The sequence below is a fragment of the Lolium rigidum genome, chromosome 2 (genome assembly GCF_022539505.1).
Source record: "Lolium rigidum isolate FL_2022 chromosome 2, APGP_CSIRO_Lrig_0.1, whole genome shotgun sequence".
In the NCBI taxonomy this organism is placed as follows: domain Eukaryota; kingdom Viridiplantae; phylum Streptophyta; class Magnoliopsida; order Poales; family Poaceae; genus Lolium; species Lolium rigidum.
The window spans coordinates 269944006-269965368 of NC_061509.1; the positions used below are offsets into that span (position 1 = coordinate 269944006).

Sequence of the window (21363 nt, forward strand, 5' to 3'; positions counted from 1 at the left end):
GTGGTTGAGAAGCTAGTCACGGAGGAGGACGGTATTGGGGAGCAGGACGGCTGGTCGCGGCGAAGGAGTTGAGACGGAGTGCTCCGCGAGGGGCGCGGTAGAGGCGGAGTTGAATTAACAGTTCCACTGTAAGAGGTAAACTACTGCATTGCCCAGGAAAACTGCTGCAATTGTTTTTCTTCTCAGACTTCATGCCGAGACCAACTTTCCTTCAAATTATGGTAATCGCTGAATTCGGTGAGTGTGCTCCATGCTGCAGTATTTTTTGAACTGAAAACTGCAGGGGAGACATGAAAATGGGGGAAATGGAAACAACTTGTGGGCAAAATCCCCGACTCCTGCACCATCATGTGAGAGATTATCCAGCACGAAGCAAAATCTGCTCTTGGTCTTGGACGGGGATGTAGTAGGAGTGGCACGCGGGGCATTGTTACTTTGTCCTAATCACCTCCACTGCAACTATTTCCACTGGGTATTTCATCTTGCGCAGTCTGGTCACGATTGCCACCGGGTCCACGTCCCCAACAACCGTCAGCGTGCTCTTGTCGCTGTCGTATGCCAACGACATGATCCCTGACATCATTACACAACATCGGTCAAGACAAATAACACATCAATGATAATACACGAGAAAATTGTGGTTATAGTAGAGGGAAGGACGTATATACCTGTGATCTTTGAAGCAACCTCCATGATGACTGATCTGCTCTTATTGTAATTCATCGGCACATTAAGCACTATCTGGTTCACAACAAGAATGACAAACTCGTAAACACGCGGGAAGAAGACTACATAAATTTGGAATTTCTAAGGATGAGCAATGCGGACCAGCAGGCGATCCGCCAGGCCACTGATCATATGCAGGAGTTACTCTACAGAGAGGAAATGCTATGGCTTCAACGATCCCGTGTTACTTGGCTTAAGGAGGGAGACCAAAACACCAGGTTTTTCCACCAAAAAGCTGTCTGGCGTGCCCGTAGAAACAAGATAAAGAAATTAAAAGATGACCAAGGTGTCCGGAAGGAGGTGCCGTCTGATATGGAGAGAATGGCGTCGTCCTACTTCCAAGAATTATTCACTAGAGACCCCTCTCTTAATTCTGATGCTCTTATTGGTATGAGGAGAAAGTAACCTCGGCCATGAATGACAACCTCTGTAACTTCACGGATGACGAGATTAGTGATGCCTTGTTCCAAATTGGGCCTCTCAAAGCTCCTGGTGTGGATGGATTTCCCGCACGGTTCTACCAACGCAATTGGGGTACAATCAAGGAGGAAGTGATCAACGCGGTGAAGCTTTTCTTTGTTACTGGTCAAATGCCGGAGGGGGTTAATGATACTGCGATTGTGCTAATTCCCAAATGTGATCAACCTGAAACCGTGAAGGACTTCAAACCCATCAGCCTATGCACGGTCATATATAAGGTCATATCTAAATGCATGGTAAATCACCTAAGACCTATACTAGGTGAAATTGTGTCAGCTAATCAGAGTGCTTTCGTTCCTGGTAGATTAATCACAGATAATACCTTAGTGGCCTTTGAGTGTCTGCATTTCATTGAGCAAAATACACATCCTGATAAGAATTTTTGTGTTTATAAGTTGGATCTCTCTAAAGCCTATGACAGAGTGGATTTGGGACTATCTTGGGAGAGTGATGCAAAGGTTAGGTTTCTCTCATCGATGGGTGGACTGGATAATGTCATGCGTCACATCGGTGAGATATCAAGTGAAATTCAATGGAAACCTCCTGGATTCATTCTCGCCTTCTCGGGGCCTCCGACAAGGTGATCCCCTTTCGCCATTTCTGTTTCTTTTTGTAGCTGACGGTTTATCCACCTTATTACAGCATCAAGTCTCAGTTGGGAATATCACCCCGGTCAGAATTTGTAGGCGTGCGCCTGGCATATCACATCTTCTTTTTGCGGATGATAGTCTCCTGTTCTTCAAGGCTACAGCAGATCAGGCAATGCACATAAAGGCAGTACTCGATACCTATGCGTCAAGCACGGGGCTGCTGATAAACCCTAGCAAATGCTCAATCATGTTGGGGCACGCCTGCCCTAACCCTTGTAGGGAAGAGCTGAAGGGGCTGTTGAATGTGGTACAAGAATACTTTGAATCATAATATTTGGGATTGCCAACTCCTGATGGCCGCATGTCTAGTGGGAAGTTCCAAAGCTTCCAGGCCAAGTTGGCAAAATGCTTAGTCGAGTGGGATGACAACCATAAGTCCCAAGCAGCAAAGGAAATACTGATCAAAGCCATCGCCCAAGCCATTCCTGTCTATGTCATGAGTGTGTTCAAGCTACCCCTGGGCCTCTGTGATGAACTGACCGCAATGATAAGAAGATACTGGTGGGGCGCTGAGAACGGGTAAGAGGAAGACGCATTGGGTGGCATGGGATACCATGCTTCGGCCTAAAGAGTGCGGTGGCATTGGTTTCCGTGATATGCGCCTGTTTAACCAGGCCCTGTTAGCTAGGCAAGCATGGAGGCTGATCCAATATCCTGATACTCTATGTGCACAACTGCTGAAGGCACGTCCAAGCTGGAAGGTGATATGGAGCTGTCAGGTACCACCAAAAGTGAAAATCCTAACCTGGAAGATTTGCAGAAATGCCATTTCGATACAGGTCAATCTGTCTAGAAGAGGTATGGGTACTTCTGGGACATGTACACTATGTGGCGTTGAGGACGAGGACTCCTTCCATGTGTTTATGCGTTGCACTCATGCTACAAGCCTCTGGAAGGCTATGTCGGAAGTCTGGTCCCTGCCCCATGTTGAGCTGATCAGAAACACCGGTAAGGAGTGGCTCCTGCAGTTGCTAGTCTCCATTCCGGAGACACAACGAGCGCGCACCCTCATGACTATATGGCGTATCTGGCACGCCCACAATGAAATGACGCACGATAAACCCTGCCCCTCGATTGAGAGGTCGCGTAGGTTCTTGATCAGCTACCTCAATTCGCTTATGATGATCAAACAATTTCCGAATGCAGATATGGTGAAAGGGAAGATGGTGGTGGATCCAGACCAGGGGTTTAAGCGCGCTACTGAAGGCAGAGCCAACCGTCCAAGCCAAAAAAGCGATGGATCCTACCTAAGCCAGGCAAGATGAAGTTGAATGTGGATGGGGCCTATACGATGATCAGTGCAGGCGCAGGTATGATCCTGCGTGATTCAGCCGGCGAGGTTATCTTTTTAGCGTGTCGAGCTTTAGAGAACTGCAGAGATGCTACGGAGGCGGAGCTCCTTGCCATCGAGGAGGGCTTACGTCTGGCATTGCTTTGGACACAGATGGAAGTTACGCTGGAGACGGACTGTGCGGAAGCCCAGGAGTTTATCCAACAATCAACGCCCAACACATCTATCTATGCTTCCCGAATCACAGTCATTCGTGAGCTTTTAGGGAAATGAGAAACGAATGTAGCGAAGATCAGCCGAGATGTGAATGGCGTGAGCCATGAACTGGCTAGATTAGCTAGGGTACACGGTCGTACTGGGTTTTGGCTAAGAAGCTTCCCTGAGGAAATGGCTGCAGCCATCTCCAACGACTGTAGCTCCTGTTCGGATTGATGTATTTCTCATCCCCACCGCAAAAAAAAAAATTATGGACCCGCCTTTTTTTTTTGACATGGAACAGGTATTCCATTAATCAACTGTCTCAGAAAACGTGCTGGCCAACGGTACATTTACACAACTCGGCGGAGCTTCCGGCCACAACGACCTAGTCTCTTGCATGACTAAACCCAACGTGGCCAAATCATATGCCAACTTATTACAAACACGAGGACAATAAGAGAAAATAACTGAAATGAACTGTAGACGAATAAAAGCTCGAATGTCCCGGTACAGCACTCCTTCCGGTGTCAAATCGAAAGCCGCTGATTGCAATGCTGCGATCAGGCCGCCCTAGCTATATGCTCCAGTCGATCAAACCTGGATCCTCTAACCGTGCCAGCACTGTCTTGAATGACAAAATCCCATGCACCCGATGTTGTCGCTTCAACAAACGCTCCATCGGTATTGATTGTTAGAGTATCGCCCAAAGGTACACTCCACTCTATCCGCTTCACCTCTGAATCGACTACATGTTGCTTCCTCATTTGCACTTACAAATTTCCCTTCTGGATCCATTTTATTCCTAGCTAACCACCAGCGTGGCTTTAGCTCAGATGGGATAAAACATCTTATGCCCTGTTTGGTTGCACAGAATTTGGCTCTGAATTGAATTGGCAATGGAATACCAAATCAACGATTTCAATGGAATACCATTTTGGTTGTTTGGATGTGTGGTATTCACCTGTAGAATCAAGGCTACAATGGATTTCTAAATCCTGTTTGGATGTACCTAGTGTGGAATTGAAAGAGGCCCGACGGAACTGCCCCAGTGGCGGAACCAGAGGAGAGGGGAGGGCACTGCGCTCCCTACGGCCGCCGTTCGACCACCTTCCGCCGCCGTTCGACCACCTCCCGCCGCTGTTCGACCACCTCCCACCGTCGTTCTAGGGTTAGGGTTTGGCCATGGCGGGGAGGGGGCGGACAGGGGGAAGGGGTGAAGGGGAGGACGGGGAAGAGGGAGGCCAGGGGCAGAGGACGGCGGACGGAGGGGGAGGTAGGGGAAAAGGGAGGGCGGGGAAGAGGTCCATGCGCCGCCGCCAGGAGGAGCTTCTCCCTCAAGCGAGGTGTCGTGGTATCGTCACGGCATATGCCATAGGGTGGCTAATCGAAGGGGCTCCTGAGAGATCTCACGGCGGTATCCGGAAGCGGGTATGGGCACGAGCGACACGGCGACGTACCCAGGTTCGAGGCCCTCCGGTGGAGGTAAAACCTCTACTCCTGCTAGAGTGTATAAGATGTCACACAGTACAATGGTGCTCCTAGAGCTGTGTCCGGCTGGCCCTGAGAGGCTAAGGGAGACGAAGGTCTCTCTCACAGGGCAGCGCTGTAGGTAGGTGAAAGCAATAAGTGATCGATCGTCCCTGCACGAGAGGGGGTAGTGCGGCTTATATAGGCACCGGCACTTTACATATAAGACCCTATAGTCTACTAGCCGGCTTGGCCGGCTTCGGCTCCGCTCCTTCCCGAGGCGGTGACGTCGGGAGCCGTTGAGGCGTCATGGCCTGTCCCATCCGGCTGCCCGGGTCAGCGGTATGGAGAGGAGGTGTCTCTGTCGCCGTCGGCCACTGTAGCCCGTACGGCGCGTCGTAAGCCATGATGGCCTGTCCGGCGCGTGGCACTATTGCTCCACAGTGCCCCGCGCTTTACGGGAGATGAAGTCAGCGTGGACTTTGGGAACCCGGATCACCAACCCGGTTCCTTCCAGTGCAAGACTCGCCAGCCTCGAGTCGGTCTGAGGTACAGACCCCCAGTCGGATATGGCTTGTAGAAGCCGGCCCAGCTACGGCATTGGCGGCCGTAGCCGGGCCGACTAGGACCTAGAGCCAGCCGGCTTCCGGACCAGCCGGCCACGGCGCCGGCCGGCTGCTCCTCGGCCGGCCTTTGCCGCGAGCCGGCCGGTGGTCAGCCGGCCGCTCCGCGTCCATTGCCCTACCCGGGGTCTTCCCCCGACATTAGCCCCCGAAGGCTGGCAAGGTCCTGCGTTTAGAAGGACCTAGGCAGGTTTTCCGGCTTCTTGAATATATTTGACGGCACTTGGAGGGGCCGGCGAGGATTTCCTTTCAGCCGGCTGCGCCCTCATCCGGCTCGTTCCTGCCGGCTGCTCCCGGCCGGCCGCTTTTACACTTGTATAGTTTTTGCTTTCTCGCAAGATTTGATGGCGCCTCCGCCTTGCTGATGAATTTTGGTTCGAGTGGAACTTTTTGTCCGGCTCCGGCTTGCTGTGCGCCGGGGTCTCCGCCTCCTCGGGTCCTGCGCCCGACTTGACCGGTCTGACGCCTGGCCTGGCGGTCGGTTCGTCTGGTCACATCAATGTCCCTCCGGATCCGGTGCGGTAGTGGGCGACGTGGTGTGGCGGTTTCTAGTAACGGTAGCGGTCGTGGGCGACGTTAATGCGCAGAAGATCCGGGCGGCGTGGCCACGATCGCCACGTGGAGGCCAACTGCCCGCCGCGGTCGGCTATAAATGCCGCGGGGGAGGGTACCGAGGCGGCACTTGCTCACTTCTTCTTCCTCGCGCTCCTGCCTCCATCGCTCTCCGCGCGCTCGAGCTCGCTGTTGCTCCGGCGAACGTCTCCCGCTGGCGAACTCCGGCGGGCGAATCTCCACCGATCCGCCGCCGCCACTTCTTCAGTCCGGCGCCACGGGGCCGCGCGTCTCGACGGAGCGTCCTCAGCCGCCGTTGTCGCCGCCGCGGTCGCAAGGCTCTTCCTCGCCGTTCCGCCTCTCCTGGTCATCTTCTTCCTCGACCTCGTCAATGGCGTCTCCCAGCGGATCTTGGAGGGGCTCCTACATGCGGGAGGACGACATCGATCGCCTGGTGCGCCTCCGGCGGATCCCGCAGTCGGTGATCACGCGGGCGCCCGGTGGGGAGTTGGAGCCCAAGCCGGAGCCCGGCGAGCGCGTCGTTTTCGGCGCGCACCTCGATCGCGGGCTGGGCCTGCCGGCTTCAACGTTCTTCCGGCGGTTCCTTGACCACTTCGGCCTTCGGCCGCACCACCTGCCGGCCAACGCGTGCGTCCTCTTGAGCTGCTTCGTAGCGTTCATGGAGGCCTACGCCGGCTTGTGGCCCGACATCGACTTCTGGAGCCGGCTCTTCTACTTGAAGGCCCAGACCACCGAAGGCTTTTTTAGGCCTGGTACGCCTTTCCCCAAAATCCCCACCGTTGACTCGGTGAAGAACTGGCAGATGTCATTCTTCTACGTGCGCAACGACGGGGCGCTCGTCGACCGGATCAACTTGCCGGAGTTCAACCCGGCTCCTCCAGTCGGCCGGATCAACTGGAGCCACAACGCCCGCTCGACGGATCCGAACGCCGAGGTGAACCTGCTGTGGGACTTCCTGGCGACAGCCACTGATGGCGGGCTGACTGCCGAGGATCTCCTCTGCACCATCGCCGAGCGCCGGGTGCTGCCGCTCCAGATGCGCTCCCACAAGATCGGGCACATGTCCGGCCGGTTCGATCCGAACCGCACGTCCAAGGCGCCGCTCAACAAGGCCCAGGTGGCCAGCCGGGTGAACCACATCACCAAGGCGAACCTCACGGAGAACTGGAGCTACGGGCTGGCGCCTTGCGACAGGGACCATCCACCAGCGCGGGTAAGCCTCGTGTCTTTGCCATTTTCCGGCTTGCGGCTGCGAGGCCGACTTCCTTTTTCTTCTGCCGTCTTCCGGCTTGTCATATGTTCATGTTTTTTCTGTCTTTCTAGCTTTTTGAGCGCCAGAACGCCGAGGACGGCGACCTGGCGACGAAGAGGTGGACGCCGGATCACGTCGATCCGGCCGACCAAGCCGGCGAACATGCCGGCGACGACGACCTGCCGCAGGCGCCTGATCTAGGCGGCCAGGGGGAGCACAATCCGCCCCCTTCACCAGAGCAGCAAGAGGAGGAGGAGGAGCCGGCGACGTCCGGCACGGGGCCCATCCCCGCCGTGCCTCTGCGTACGAGGCCGCCAAGCACCACGGCGACTTCGGCGCCCAAGGGCACGAAGCGAGCCGGCTCCACCGCCGCCTTGGAGGCGAAGGCGAAGAAGCTGCGCCGGCGGCAGACGAAGATGGTCCCGGAGCAGGCCGGGTGAGCTCTTTCTCTCCTTTTCTTGTTTGATTCCTTTTCTTTCCTTACTTTTATGCTTATTATCTCTCTGTTTATCCGGCTAGGGCCCCTATCAAGTTTGCCCAGGGCGGCGGCTCCCGGCAAGCTCCGCGCGTTACGTCGCCGCTTCCCCGCCAGAGGAGGGAGCAGACGCCGCAGCCTTCCTCGCGCGCACCTACACCGCCGCCGCCTGCCACAGGGGCGCCTTCCTTCGCCGTGCCGCTGGCCTCAGCGCCTGATCGCGGCACGCGGGTTGAGCCGACTCGCCAGGCGACGCTGGACGACATGTTCCCGGGCCGGACTCGTCCTCTGGGCCCAGCTGCTGGGGCTGGTCTAGGTATGCCGCTGTCGACCGGAGCCGGAGCCAGCAGCTCTGCGCCGCCCGCGACCGGAACCGGAGCCGGCAGGGCTGCGCCGTCCACGATCGGGGCCGGAGCCAGGCCGAGCGTGGTGGTGCTGGACGAAAGCCCGGAGGGGGCACCTCAGGCGCCGGAGATGGCTGCGCCGACTGGACCGTCTGCCTCGCCTGGAGCGCCGCCACCACCGGAGCCGACTATGGGGGAGTCGACCGGGCAGGAGCCGGCAAGGGACGAGCCGGCGCGCACGGAGGGCGCCGACTCGCGCGCGCTGGTGAGGACGGGAACCTCATCGGCATCAACACAAGGCCTGCACGTGGCCAAGGGCGCACTTCTTCTTCAGGTGCCGTCCGCCTCCGACTCCAGCCTTGGCTCAGCTGGTACTATGGAGCAGGCGTGGCTCCGCGCCGACTCCTATGAGGTGACCAGCCGGGAGGGGGACCCCGGCCAAGCGTCGGTGGAGATGTTCTTCTCCAGCCTGCAAGCCAACCTCAAGGCTAGGGCTGCCGAGTCCGTGGCCAACCTGGCCAAGGTGGAGGAAGCCAGCAAGGTAAGCTTCAACTGTTTTTTGATTTGGTTATCATCCTGGTAGCCCTCCGAGGCATGGGCCGGCCTGGCATACTGACTTTTCTTTTTTCCTTAGGCTGTGGCGGATCGGCGCACCGCTCTGTACAACCGCGCCGTGACCCACTACCACAAGGCCAAGCTGGATCGGGCCGGTTTGGCTCGTGAGCTGGGGGCCGTCAAGGGTAAGCTCTATGCTTCTTTCGACTTGATGTCTTATTTTTTGTTGGCTGTCGTTTCTTTCGTACTGACGGCTTGTTTTTGCCGGTTTGCGGCTGAGGCCGCCCGGGTCCCACAGCTGGAGTCGGACCTCCGAGTTGCCCGCGCTCAGTGCGTCACGAGCGAGGAGGCGAACCGGGCTGCGGCCGCCAAGCTGCGGGTGGGCTGACGGGGAGCTGAAGCGGCTGCGCCAGCTTGAGGCTAACCACCTTAAGGAGCTTGCCGCCCTCAAGAAGGACGGGGAGGAGAAGCTGGCGGAGCTGAGCAAGCGGCTGGACGAGGTGGAGAGGCAACGGCTTGCGCTTCAGGAGGAAGTCACCACCAAGTCCACGGAGCTGACGGCCACCGCCAAGCGCTGGACGGAGGGGATTGGCGCGCTTGATCGCGGCTTGTCGGGTGAGTGCCTCTATGTTTCCTTCCCTTTGCCGGCTTTCGGCTGTCGGCTGCCGGCTTAGGTTGGTAGCCGGCAGCTGAAACTTGTCTTTTTCGCTATCTCCATCTTCGGGCTGGGGGCAGTCGGCTCGTGCCGGCTGCCGCCAGGCTTTGCTGCTCCTTCGAAATCTCCATCTTCGGGCTGGGGGCGGTCGGTTCGTGCCGGCTGCCGCCGGTCTTACTAGAGCTTCGGAATCTCCATCTTCGGGCTGGGGGCGGTCGGCTCGTGCCGGCTGCCGCCGGGCTTTGCTGCTCCTTCGAAATCTCCATCTTCGGGCTGGGGGCGGTCGGTTCGTGCCGGCTGCCGCCGGTCTTACTAGAGCTTCGGAATCTCCATCTTCGGGCTGGGGGCGGTCGGCTCGTGCCGGCTGCCGCCGGTCTTACTAGGACTTCGAAAATTTGCATTTTTCAGCTTATTTCGGCTTTTGGTGGTTTCGACATGCTTCTTCCCGCAGCGGCCTTCCCGGAAACGCGGGATGCGGCCTTGGCAGCCGTTGGCGTTGAGCGCGAGTCCCGGAGGCGGGCGACTGGCGAGGGCAGCTCGGAGTACTTCAGCATGGAGGATCACCTGGCGTCCATGGCTGCCCGCATCGAGCCCATCACCAAGCTCGGCTGGGAACTTCGGAAGGCGGCTGAAGAGCTGGTGCCCATGCTGTGGCCTGAAGAGGCGGCGCCGCAAGATATCTCCGGCCTCATCTCTGCGATGGAGCAGGCGCCGGACCGTTTCCTCGACTGGAAGGAGTCGGCCACGCGCGCCGGTGCCGACATGGCGCTGTCCTTCGTCCTCTCCTGGTACAACGAGGTGGACCTGGGGCAGCTTGAGTTCCGGCGAGCCGGCGTGGAGGACAAGCTCCCAGCCGATCTCAAGGCCGCCCGCCTTGCTCGAGCCAGTACCATCGCCGAGTTCGTCGACAAGGCCCTCTTCGTCGCGGATCCGAACCCTCCTCCATCCGATGGGGAGTACGAGATGGAGGATGAGGAGGCGGAGGACGTGCCTGAGGACGACCCGGCAGCCGGCTCCACTGATGCTCCTCCGGCTGGCGCTTAGTTTACTGTCTTTCGATTGTTGCTTTTGCCAAGACAATTTATCAAATCCCCGGGATGCCGGGTGCATATGTAAGACAATATAATTATCCTTTTATTAAGGCACACTTTAATGTGTTTGTTAATCATTTGTGTGCCGAGTTGCTTTCTTTCGACTCGTTCGCTTTTTCCCATCCGCCCCACTCTTTGGCTGTGCCCCTGCCGGTCGTACGTCCGACTTGCGATCCGTCGCCGGATCAAGAGCGGGCCGGCTGGGTGAGGCCGACGAGTATTTCGGTCGAACGAGCTGAATTCGGCAATCCGGCACTTTTATGAAAAGTTGCAAGTCAACTCGCTTTTACTCTTTCCCTTAGTCGTTTTTCGCGTGCCGGCTCCCTAGGCCTTACTCCCGCCAGCCGGACAGCCGGGTTGCGGTCTGTAGCTGGATCGGAAGCCGGCTGTCGGAAACCGGATCACGTTACTGAGCCGACCGCGTGAGAGGGTTCAAGCCAATTGGCGAAACAAGGTAAAGTACGCGAAAAACTTGTCGGAAACGGCGCTCTTGGCGCGTGCTTTTCATAGCTTACAAAAGGGATACAAGGGATACATACATTCCTCCTCTCATGTGTAAAATGGGCGGAGTAACACGACATTCCAGGGACGTTTAGTCTCCTCGTCAGCCTTGTCCGGCTTGTTTTTCTTAGCCTCTTGGGCATCTATGAGATAGTAGGAGTCATTGCCTACTGCCTTGCTCACGATGAAGGGACCCTCCCATGGGGATGCTAGTTTATGCTGTCCGGCTGTCCGTTGGATCAGCCGGAGCACTAGGTCTCCTTCTCGGAATACTAAGGTCTTGACCTTCCGGCTGTGGTAGCGACGGAGGCTTTGCTGATACACGGTTGACCTGGACTCGGCCATCAGCCGGACCTCTTCAACCAGGTCGACTCCATCTTCGCGAGCTTCTTTGGCTTCAGCTTCCGTGTAGAGCTTGATTCTTGGCGCGTCGTGCTCGATATCGGTCGGCGGGACGGCTTCGGCCCCGTATACGAGGAAGAAGGGTGTGAACCCGGCCGAGCGGTTTGGCGTCGTGCGCGGGCTCCACGGCACGCTGGGCAGCTCTTCAATCCGGCGGCCGGCTGAGCGCTCAAGCGGCTCCACCGGCCGGGGCCGGATGCCGGCTAGGATCAAGCCATTAGCCTTCTCCACTTGGCCGTTGGTCTCCGGGTGCGCCACGGACGATAGGTCCATCCGGATCCCCATCTCTCCGCAGTAGCGCTTGAAGATGCCTTCGGCGAAGTTGCTGCCATTGTCGGTGATGATGCTATGCGGGTAGCCATATCTCACGATTATTTCCTTGAGGAATGTGACGGCTGTGGAGCCGTCCAGCTTCTTGATTGGCTTGGCTTCGATCCACTTAGTGAACTTGTCAATCATCACCAAGAGATGAGTCATGCCGCCTCGGGCTGTTTTGAATGGGCCCACCATATCCAAGCCCCATACGGCAAATGGCCGGGTAATGGGGATGGTCTTCAAGGCGGAAGCCGGCGTGTTCCTTTGCTTGGCGAAGCGTTGGCAGCCGTTACACTTCTTCACCGGTTCTTCGCGTCTGCGAGCGCGGTCGGCCAGTAAAAACCGTGCCGGAAGGCTTTGGCCACTATGGCTCGGGAGGAGGCGTGGTGGCCGCACTCACCCTGATGGATTTCCCTTAGGAGTTCAATCCCTTCAGCCGGCTCGACGCACCGGCTGGAGCACCCCACTTACGCTGCGTTTGTACGGCTCGTGGTTGATGATTGTATAGGCCTTGGCCCTTCTCTCAATCTGCACTGGCCTGGACTCGTCATCGGGCAGCACACCGTCGGTGAGGTAGGAGAGGAATTCTTGTGCCCATGAAGGTACGCATCTTATCTCGAATACGGCTGACCAACGGGGTCTCCCGCGTGGGAGCTTCCGGCTTCGGCTGCATGGTCGCCGGGTTCGGCTTGCTAGCCGGCGGGTTCGGCTTGCTAGCCCCCGAGTGTGGCGATGAAGCCCCGGGTTGGACTGAGAAGTCCCCGGGTTCGGCGTGGTAGCCGGCGGGTTCGGCTTGTTAGCCCCCGACTTGGGCGATGAAGCCCCGGGTTCGGCTGAGCAGCCCCGGGTCAGCCGGCACGAATATTGAATCCGAATCCGGTGACGGTATGATGGACGGCTTCTTGATGACCGCCAAGGCGATGCCCGGCGGAATGGCTTGCCGGGTTGAGCCAATCTTGGACAAGGCGTCGGCCGCCTCGTTGTTTGCTCGTGGCACATGGTGGAATTCGCAGCCGTCGAAGAAGCCGGATAGCTGCTGGACATGGAAGCGGTATGAGGCCATGTTGGCGTCCTTCGCGTCCCAGTCGCCAGATGCTTGCTGTATAACCAAGTCGGAGTCGCCGAAGCAAAGTATGCGACGCACGCCAATCTCCTTGGCCAGCTTCAGCCCATGTATGAGCGCTTCATACTCCGCCACATTGTTGGATGCGGCGAAGTGGATCTGCGGGACGTAGTCCAGCCGGTCTCCCTTGGGAGAGGTGATGACGATGCCGGCTCCTAAGCCGTTGCGCATCTTCGAGCCGTCGAAGTGCATCTTCCAATGTGTGGAATCCGGCACGGGCGGCGGGTGCTGCATCTCAGCCCAGTCGACGAAGAAGTCCGCGAGGATCTGCGACTTGATGGCTGTGCGTGGCTCGTAGAGGATGGTGTGGGCGGCTAGCTCCCGGGCCCATTTGGCAACTCGGCCGTTGGCATCCTTGCTGCCGATGATTTCCGCCAGAGGCGCTGTGGCAACCACCCGGATGGGATGTTCTTGGAAGTAATGCTTGAGCTTCTTGGCTGCCATGTAGACACCGTAGGTGACCTTCTGGTAGTGGGGGTAGTTTTGCTTCGATTGGGAGAGCACTTCGCTGAGGTAGTATACTGGGCGCTGGACCAGCTGCTCTCGGTTTCGGCTTCTGTGCGCTCCACCACCGGGACAACGCTAACCACTCGGTTGGTGGCTGCGATGTACAACAGCATCGGCTCCATTGAACCCGGCGTTGCAAGGATTGGCGCGGTTGAGAGCACGCGCTTTAAGTCACGGAAGGCTTCATCCGCTGCGGTGACCGGACGAACTTGTCCGCCTTCTTCATCAATTGGTACGGGGCGGTGCCTTCTCCCCGGCCGGGCGACGAAGCGGCTCAAGGAAGCCGGGCAGCCGGTGAACTTACGGACGTCCTTGAGGCACTGCGGCAGCTCCATCTTTTCAATGGCACTGATCTTCTCCGGGTTGGCTTCGATTCCTCGGCGAGAGACGAGGTAGCCCGGGAGTTGGCCGGGCTGGCACGCCGAAAGTGCACTTGGCCGGGTTGAGCTTCATCCGGAATCTTCGCAGATTGGTGAAGGTTTCTCTCGGGTCATCAAGGAGGGTAGGCATCTCCTTGGTTTTTACAACGACATCATCCACATATGCGTGAACATTTACGCCGATTTGATCCTGCAAACACTTTTGCATGCACCTTTGGTAGGTGGCGCCTGCATTTTTCAAGCCGAACGGCATAGTCGTGTAGCGATAAGCCCCGTACGGGGTAATGAACGAAGTCTTTATTTGATCATCCGGATTCAAAGGAATGCTGGTGGTAGCCTGAATAGGCATCTAGAAAAGACAACAATTCACAGCCGGCGGTCGAGTCTATGACTTGATCTATGCGCGGCAGGGGAAGGGGTCCTTCGGGCACGCCTTGTTCGGGCTGGTGTAGTCGATACACATGCGCCGGGAGCCGTTCTTCTTCAAGACCAGGACCGGGTTCGCCAACCAGTCCGGGTGCAGTACTTCCATGATGAAGCCGGCAGCTAGGAGCCGGGCGATTTCTTCACCGATGGCCTTCCTTCGTTCTTCGGCGAAGCGCCTGAGAGGCTGCTTCACCGGCTTGGCGTCAGGCCGGACGTGGAGGTGGTGCTCAGCCAACTCCCTCGGCACACCCGGCATGTCTCTTGGAGTCCATGCGAAGATGTCCCGATTCTCACGGAGGAAGCTGGTGAGCTCGCTTTCCTATTTCTTGCTCAAGCCGGCACCGATGGTGACGTACTTGTCCGGCTGCGCCGGGTCCAGCGAGGATCTTCTTGGTGTTGCCGGCCGGCTGGAAGTGAGTCGTCCCGGCCGGGTTGCCTGCGGCCGGCATGTCGGTCGGCGCGGCCTTGGCGAGGGCAACGGCGTCGTGGATGAGCTGCTTCTCGGTGGCGATGACCAGCGTACGGGCCATCTTGGAGCTCGCGTGGCGCAGTCCATGGAGCGGCGATAGTCGCCGGCTATGGTGATGACCCCCTTTGGGCCGGGCAGCTTCATCTTCGGGTACCCATAGTGGGGCACCGCCATGAACTTGGTCGGGGCCGGCCTGCCCGGGAGCGCGTGGTAGGGACTCACGAGGTCCACCACCTCGAACTCGATTCTCTCGGTGCGGAAGTGATCCGGCTTCCCGAACATCACCTCCGGCGTGATCCGGCCGATCGGCTGGCAGCAGTGGCCTGGCACGATGCCATGGAAGACGGTGGGGGTGGGGCGCAACTCGGCCTCCTGGATGCCCGGCTTGCGGGCGGTGTCGCGGTAGAGGATGTTGATGCTGCTGCCGCCGTCGATGAGGACGCGCGAAAATCGCACGCTGCGCCGAGTCGTGCCGATGGTGGGGTCGAGGACCATGGCGTAGCTGCCCGGCTTCGGCGGGACAGCCGGTGTGTCGCGGCGATCAAAGGTGATGGCCTGCTCGACCGGTTTAGGTGCTTGGGGGACCGGCGGTATGACCGCGTTGACCTCGAGGAACGGCTCTGCTGGCTCGTCTTGTCCTCGGGCTCGGAGGTGGAGGTGATGGAGGTAGCATCTTCGGCCGGATATCGGCCATGGTGCACTTGGTTAGCCTCGTGGTGCTCGAGGTTGGCGTTCTCTGCGCCGCCTTGACCACCCGGCCCGCCGGCTGGAGGAGGCGGGGGTGGAGGGGGGAGGGGTTCGCCGCTTGTCAGCCGCTTCATGAAGTGGCAGTCGCGGGTGGTGTGGTTGGAGGGGTTCTTGCCGGCTGTGGTACTTGCACGGCGAGTCGAGCATCTGCTCGAAGGTGTACTTCGGCTTCCATTGCCGGTCTGTTTGCTTACGGCGGCGGCTGCCGCCTGCCGCGTTGTCCGACACGGCTGCCACATGGGCGGAACCGTACCGGCGGTCCGGCTGGTCGCTGTGACGCTTGCCGCGGTAGTTGTCCCGCCGGCTGCCATGCGAGCCGCCCTCGGCCGGCTTGTGCTCAGCCGGCTTGTTGTTGTCTCGTCTTGCTGGGGCCGGTGAAACGTCAGCCGGCGCCTTGCCGGCTTCCTCGGCCAGCGCGTACTTGTCGGCGATGGCCATCAAGGCGGCCATCGTCTTGGGCTCGCTGCGGCGTAGCTTGTGCCACGGCATGGTGTTGGGCCGGCAGCCTCCCATGAAGAAGCTGATGGCTTGCATCTCGTGCACGCCCTCGCAAGAGTTGCGCATCTCGCACCGGCGCGTCGGGTACGCGCGATCCGTCTCGTCCGGGCCACTGCTTGCACATCTCAAGCTGTTGAGGGCGACCCGGCCGGCGATAGGTGCCGGTGAAGTTGCTGATGAAGGCGGCCTCGAAGTCCAGCCAGCCGTTTATGCTGCCGGGCTGGCAGGTTGTTGAGCCACGTGCGGGCGGAGCCGAGCAGCATGAGGGGGAGTAGCGCACAGCCCGGCGCTTGTTGCCCCGAGAGATGCCGGCTGCGGTGGAGTAGTCCAGCAGCCAGTCCTCCGGCTTGGCTGTGCCGTCGTACTTGGGCGTGTCGCGGGGGGGCTGGAAGCCGTCGAGCACGGGCTCGTTGGCGATGCGGGGCCCGAAGCACTTGGGGCAAGCCGGCGCCTCCTCTTCCGCGATGCGGGATTCGATCAGCCGGTCGAGGCGGTCTGCGGCGTCGGCGGGCTCGATGCGCGGGCCCGGCCGGGAGTGGGCCGGCTGGCGAGCGCCGCTGGCTTCTGGAGCCGGCCGATGTGGGCGTCGAGGCTCGGAGTCTTGCTCCTGGTTCCTGCTTGGTGGGGCCCGGCCGCGGCTGCTGCCGCCGCCTGGTTGGTGGCTCGGCCGGCTTGAGGTTGCGTGCGTGGCGCGGGAGTCGTTGCGCCGGCTTGGTGCTGGGGAGGCGGATTCGGCCGTATCCCTGGCGTTGCCTGCGGCACCACGAGCGTGAGAAGCCCTAGGGTCTCGGGCGTACCTGGGGTCTTTCGACTGCCTATTGGCAGCCTTCACCAAATCAGCCACCCGCGCGGTCTGGCGGCGTAGCTCTTCGCCCTCGAGGCGGTGCAGCTCTTCTGCGGCGGCTTCGGCCGCGAGCATGTTCTTGTCGGGGGTGTTGTAGATGGGCAGCTCCATGGATGGAGCCGGCTCGTCCGCGCCGTCGCGGTCGATCTCGGCGCCTAGGTCGCGGCCTCTGCGGCGGATCTCGCCGGCTCGGCTGGGGTTGTCGCCGCCTGGGGTGAGGCCGTGGGCGCGGTTGTACTCGCGCTGGGTGATGTCCCACTGGCGCTTAGCAGCAGCCAGCTCCTCGGTCTGCTTGAGGAGGAGCACGCGGTGCGCCTCCAGGTCTGCCTCGACGGCGGCGGCGTCGGTGCCGGCGCCGGTGGTGAGCGGGGTGCTCAGCTTTGCCCGGACTTGCTCCAGCCGGGATGGTGGTGGTGGCGCTTTTGGGCCCGAGCCGGAGGCGTTGGGGTCGACGTTGCGCTCCAGGTTGGGGCCGCGGGTGCGCGGGTTCTTGGTGACTTCCTCGCCAGCCATCATGACTTGCACGACGGCGGGGCTGACGGGAGCGCTGCAGCCGGCTCGCGGAGGAGGGCTGGCGCAGCGCAGCACCTGCCGCGGGTAGCGCGGCGGTGCGACGGTGGCGACGTAGACGTCGTGGCCGCCGAAGGAGATGACGCTGCCGCCGGCTGGGAAGGGCCGGTCGGCGAAGCAGCCGGCGTTGTCGGCGGCGCGGTCGAGGAGCCGAATCTCCGGATCAAGCCTGAAGCGACTCGCTCGCCGGTGGTGATGGTGAGGCCCGTCCGGATGAAGACACCGGCCGAGGATGCTGAAGGCCCCACGGTGGGCGCCAAATGTCGTGGTATCGTCACGGCATATGCCATAGGGTGGCTAATCGAAGGGGCTCTCGAGAGATCTCACGGCGGTATCCGGAAGCGGGTATGGGCACGAGCGACACGGCGACGTACCCGGGTTCGAGGCCCTCCGGTGGAGGTAAAACCTCTACTCCTGCTAGAGTGTATAAGATGTCACACGGTACAATGGTGCTCCTAGAGCTGTGTCCGGCTGGCCACGAGAGGCTAAGGGAGACGAAGGTCTCTCTCACAGGGCAGCGGCTGTAGGTAGGTGAAAGCAATAAGTGATCGATCGTCCCTGCACGAGAGGGGGTAGTGCGGCTTATATAGGCACCGGCACTTTACATATAAGACCCTATAGTCTACTAGCCGGCTTGGCCGGCTTCGGCTTCCGCTCCTTCCCGAGGCGGTGACGTCAGGAGCCGTTGAGGCGTCATGGCTCTGTCCCATCCGGCTGCCCGGGTCAGCGGTATGGAGAGGAGGTGTCTCTGTCGCCGTCGGCCACCGTAGCCTCGTACGGCGCGTCGTAAGCCATGATGGCCTGTCCGGCGCGTGGCACTATTGCTCCACGGTGCCCCGCGCTTTACGGGAGATGAAGTCAGCGTGGACTTTGGGAACCCGGATCACCAACCCGGTTCCTTCCGGTGCAAGACTCGCCGGCCTCGAGTCGGTCCGAGGTACGGACCCCCGGTCGGATATGGCTTGTAGAAGCCGGCCCGGCTACAGCATTGGCGGCCGTAGCCAGGCCGACTAGGACCTAGAGCCAGCCGGCTTCCGGACCAGCCGGCCACGGCGCCAGCCGGCTGCTCCTCAGCCGGCCTTTGCCGCGAGCCGGCCAGTGGTCAGCCGGCCGCTCCGCGTCCGTTGCCCTACCCGGGGTCTTCCCCCCGACACGAGGAACGAGCGGAGCGAGGGCACGAGGAGCGAGCAGAGCGCGGGTGCGGTACCGCTTCGCTCAATTCGTTGCGTTTCCGAGCTCGGGAGCTCGGAATGTTTGGCCGCCTGGTTTGCTCGTGCGTGACCCACGCGTGGAATTGGAGCAAGGTTTCCAGGCTCAGATTCTGTGCACATCCAAACGGTGGAATTAGGGCTCCAATTCTAGATTCCCTAATTCCAAGCCCAATTCCGTGCAACCAAACAGGGCATTAGCGCTTGCTGCTTCGTTTTGTGCCGACGCAAGGCCATACTTTCAATGATAAAACTGCCGATCGGCTAGAAAATAATTCCTAGCGCCCATCCACTAGCGCTCGCGTCGGTCATGCCCTTAGGCAAATAATGCTACATTTACGGCAAATTCCTACGGGAGAGAACTTACGGGGTCTGACGTATTCGTTCCATGTGAAAGCCAGCATGGGCGTAGAAGTAGGAGAAAGAGTCTAGGAGAAAATGTGGACCAAGATTTGCGGAAAGAAAAAAACGAGAATCTAACGACTGCTCTCGTTTCCTGCATATATCTTGCCGCGCTGCTTTCGGCGAGGAAAAGCTCAAGACACCGGAGATCGCCCCCTCGAAAAACCCAACGCGAAGCCTCGGAAGAGATCGGCGTCTCGATCCATCACAAGATACCTGGTCCCTCCAGAATTTTTTTTTCCATATTTTTTTCTTCAAGATTTGTTTCAAATTTAGTTCCATAATTTATTTTTTCTTGGTTTTTTTTTCTGATTCTTGTGGTGTTCTTTTTCGTTCCCCACTCTATGGGCGACGAGGTTGCTCTTGATGCTGGTTGTCGATGTCATGTTGGCACAACTCTTTGGGGGTCCGCTTCTTCTTCTACGCCGGAGCATCCCGTGCATGCTCCTCCCATAGCAGTTACAACGCCTTCTCTTCAGCTTAGGTGGGAGGTCGACTGGTCTTCCGAGTGGTGATTGGGCTTGCCCTTGTTGTTCGGGTGCTCTTGTGGGGCTCGGGTCCCGGTTGTATCGGTTTTAGCCCAGTTTCCGTTAATTAACCGAGAAATTTATTTTTAATCAACGGAAAGGTAAAGCTTTTGCCTCGTTTCAAAAACAAAACTCTTAAGTTGGCAGAACATTAAGGTTTTACTGCATGTTTGAAAGAACTCTAACTTACCTTACGGCCTACTGGTTGTACAGCCGGTGGAGCATGTGGCACTGGTGACTCTTTTAATTCCGCATCTGATGGTTGTGATGTTGATTCGGAAGGAAAAATCATCTGCACGTAAGCCATCAACTTAGACAGATCACTTGTTTGCAGCAACAAATATGAATGTTGATACAGTTCTCAGTTCAAACTAAATTAGGTCGGGACCAATGTACATAGATGAATTACTTACGTAACTTCCGACCGACCGCTCCCTTTCCATTCTATCAAGACAATTGATGATATACTGTGTAACAGGTCTGTTCCGGGGTCATGGTCCATGCAGCGCATCCCTATGTCAACGCATACTTTTACTTGCTGGTAACATGTTTCAAACGTGTGCTCCTTTGACGCCTCCAATTCCAACCTACTTCTCCAACTTTCAACTATCTATGAATTTGAAAAGCAGGGATTGGTTTAGAGACCAAGGTGCAAATGTATTATCACAAATCACATAATTAACGCAAGCCACACCTAATCAAAGATCAATAAAAGATGCTAAACAAGAGAAACTGCATACAGTTTATACTGGCCAATACTGGAGAAACAAAAGGAAACATCTGCCATGAACAATATATATCTTCATTACAGTATTTATCTCTTCTTTTCATCACCATTTTGAACTCTTCATTTAATTCAAGTGTTCCATATATGGTGTGGCGTCGTAATACGCAAAAATGTAGGAGTAACATATATGACCATTTCAACAATGATGCCTTTGTACGTAAGTGCTTTAATAAAACTAGTCTTACACTCGCTACGTTCGAGTAGTCCATGTTGTTTGGTCCAGTTACTATCTGCATAATTATAAGCCCCAAACTGTAAATGTCAGACTTAAGTGTGATTTCTGCACCAGTCAAGTATTCCGGTGTCGCCATGCATGCCCTACATGAATAAATAATTGTCAGGTATAAACGTATTCCAATCATATTATTATCTCACGAAACAATGGAGTTCTCAAGACTTGGCTTACAGCGATCCATCAATGTTTTTAAAGATAGTTTGTCTTATCTCATTAGTAAAGACTCTTGAAAAACCATAATCCAATATTTTTGGCACCATTGTCTCAGAAAACAGTATATTGTCTGGTTTCAGATCTAGATGAGGAATATAATCATCATGCAGATACTGCAAGCCTTGACAAATTCCTTTAATTGTTTGGTACCGTGCGGGCCAATGAAACCCACGAGATTCATCTGGATTAGTGAACATATAGATCGTCAGGAAACATGTTATACTACTTAATTAAAGGCAAAGAAAAAGGCAACGGAATCAAGTGGATCATATCATCACTACACTTACCAGTAAGATGCTTCTGAAGATTTCCTTTATGTAGATACTCGAAGCAGAGCAATCTCTTTCGCACCATAACTATAATGCTTGTGTCCCCTTCCCTTGTCACCTTCTCTTGTACATTAGAACAATAACCTAGAAACCGTACGATGTTACGGTGCTTAATACTCATCAAGGAATTGACCGCATGAAGAAATAGTGAATCCTCAACTGCACTGGCAATTGCGAGCCTCTTAACAACAACAGTACTCCCTGATGAAAGCTTGCCCTGTTTAAGTTCCCTTGTTAGAATGAACTTGCATGTTTGTATTTCAGTTTTTTTTGCATTCATAATATTCAAGTAAAGTATGGTTGAGATTTGACAAAATTGTAAGTTTTCAATTAGAAAGGATGCATACCTTGTAAACCACTCCTAACCGACTTCTAGCAATCTCGTGGTCTTTGGAGAAATTATTCGTGATGTCTTCTAAGAGCGATAACTCAAGACATGTTGGCTCAACACTTTCATCACGTAGCATGCTCTCCAGGACATGATGCTTATTAACTTCACA

The 21363-nt window shown here is 57.2% G+C and overlaps 1 protein-coding gene across 1 annotated transcript; it reads right to left on the bottom strand.

Annotated features, from left to right (window-relative positions):
• Positions 1-217: 217 nt before the first annotated feature.
• On the bottom strand, positions 218-19784 carry LOC124688767 (heavy metal-associated isoprenylated plant protein 43-like). Its single transcript, XM_047222402.1, has 4 exons — positions 19713-19784; positions 19490-19591; positions 669-741; positions 218-573 (listed from the first exon to the last, which is right to left on the bottom strand). Exons 1-4 carry the CDS (start codon positions 19740-19742, stop codon positions 431-433), a joined length of 348 nt encoding a protein of 115 aa, XP_047078358.1. The 5' UTR covers positions 19743-19784; the 3' UTR covers positions 218-430.
• Positions 19785-21363: the final 1579 nt, after the last annotated feature.

What these genes read in the sequence shown, in the direction of transcription:
- LOC124688767 (XM_047222402.1), bottom strand. Translation starts at nt 19,742, where the DNA reads ATGGAAAGGGAGCGGTCGGTCGGAAGTTAC. An exon ending in AGCGGTCGGTCGGAAGTTAC is followed by an intron (nt 19,592 to 19,712) that starts GTAAGTAATTCA and finishes GCTTACGTGCAG; the next exon opens with ATGATTTTTCCTTCCGAATC. An exon ending in TACAACCAGTAGGCCGTAAG is followed by an intron (nt 742 to 19,489) that starts GTAAGTTAGAGT and finishes GTTGTGAACCAG; the next exon opens with ATAGTGCTTAATGTGCCGAT.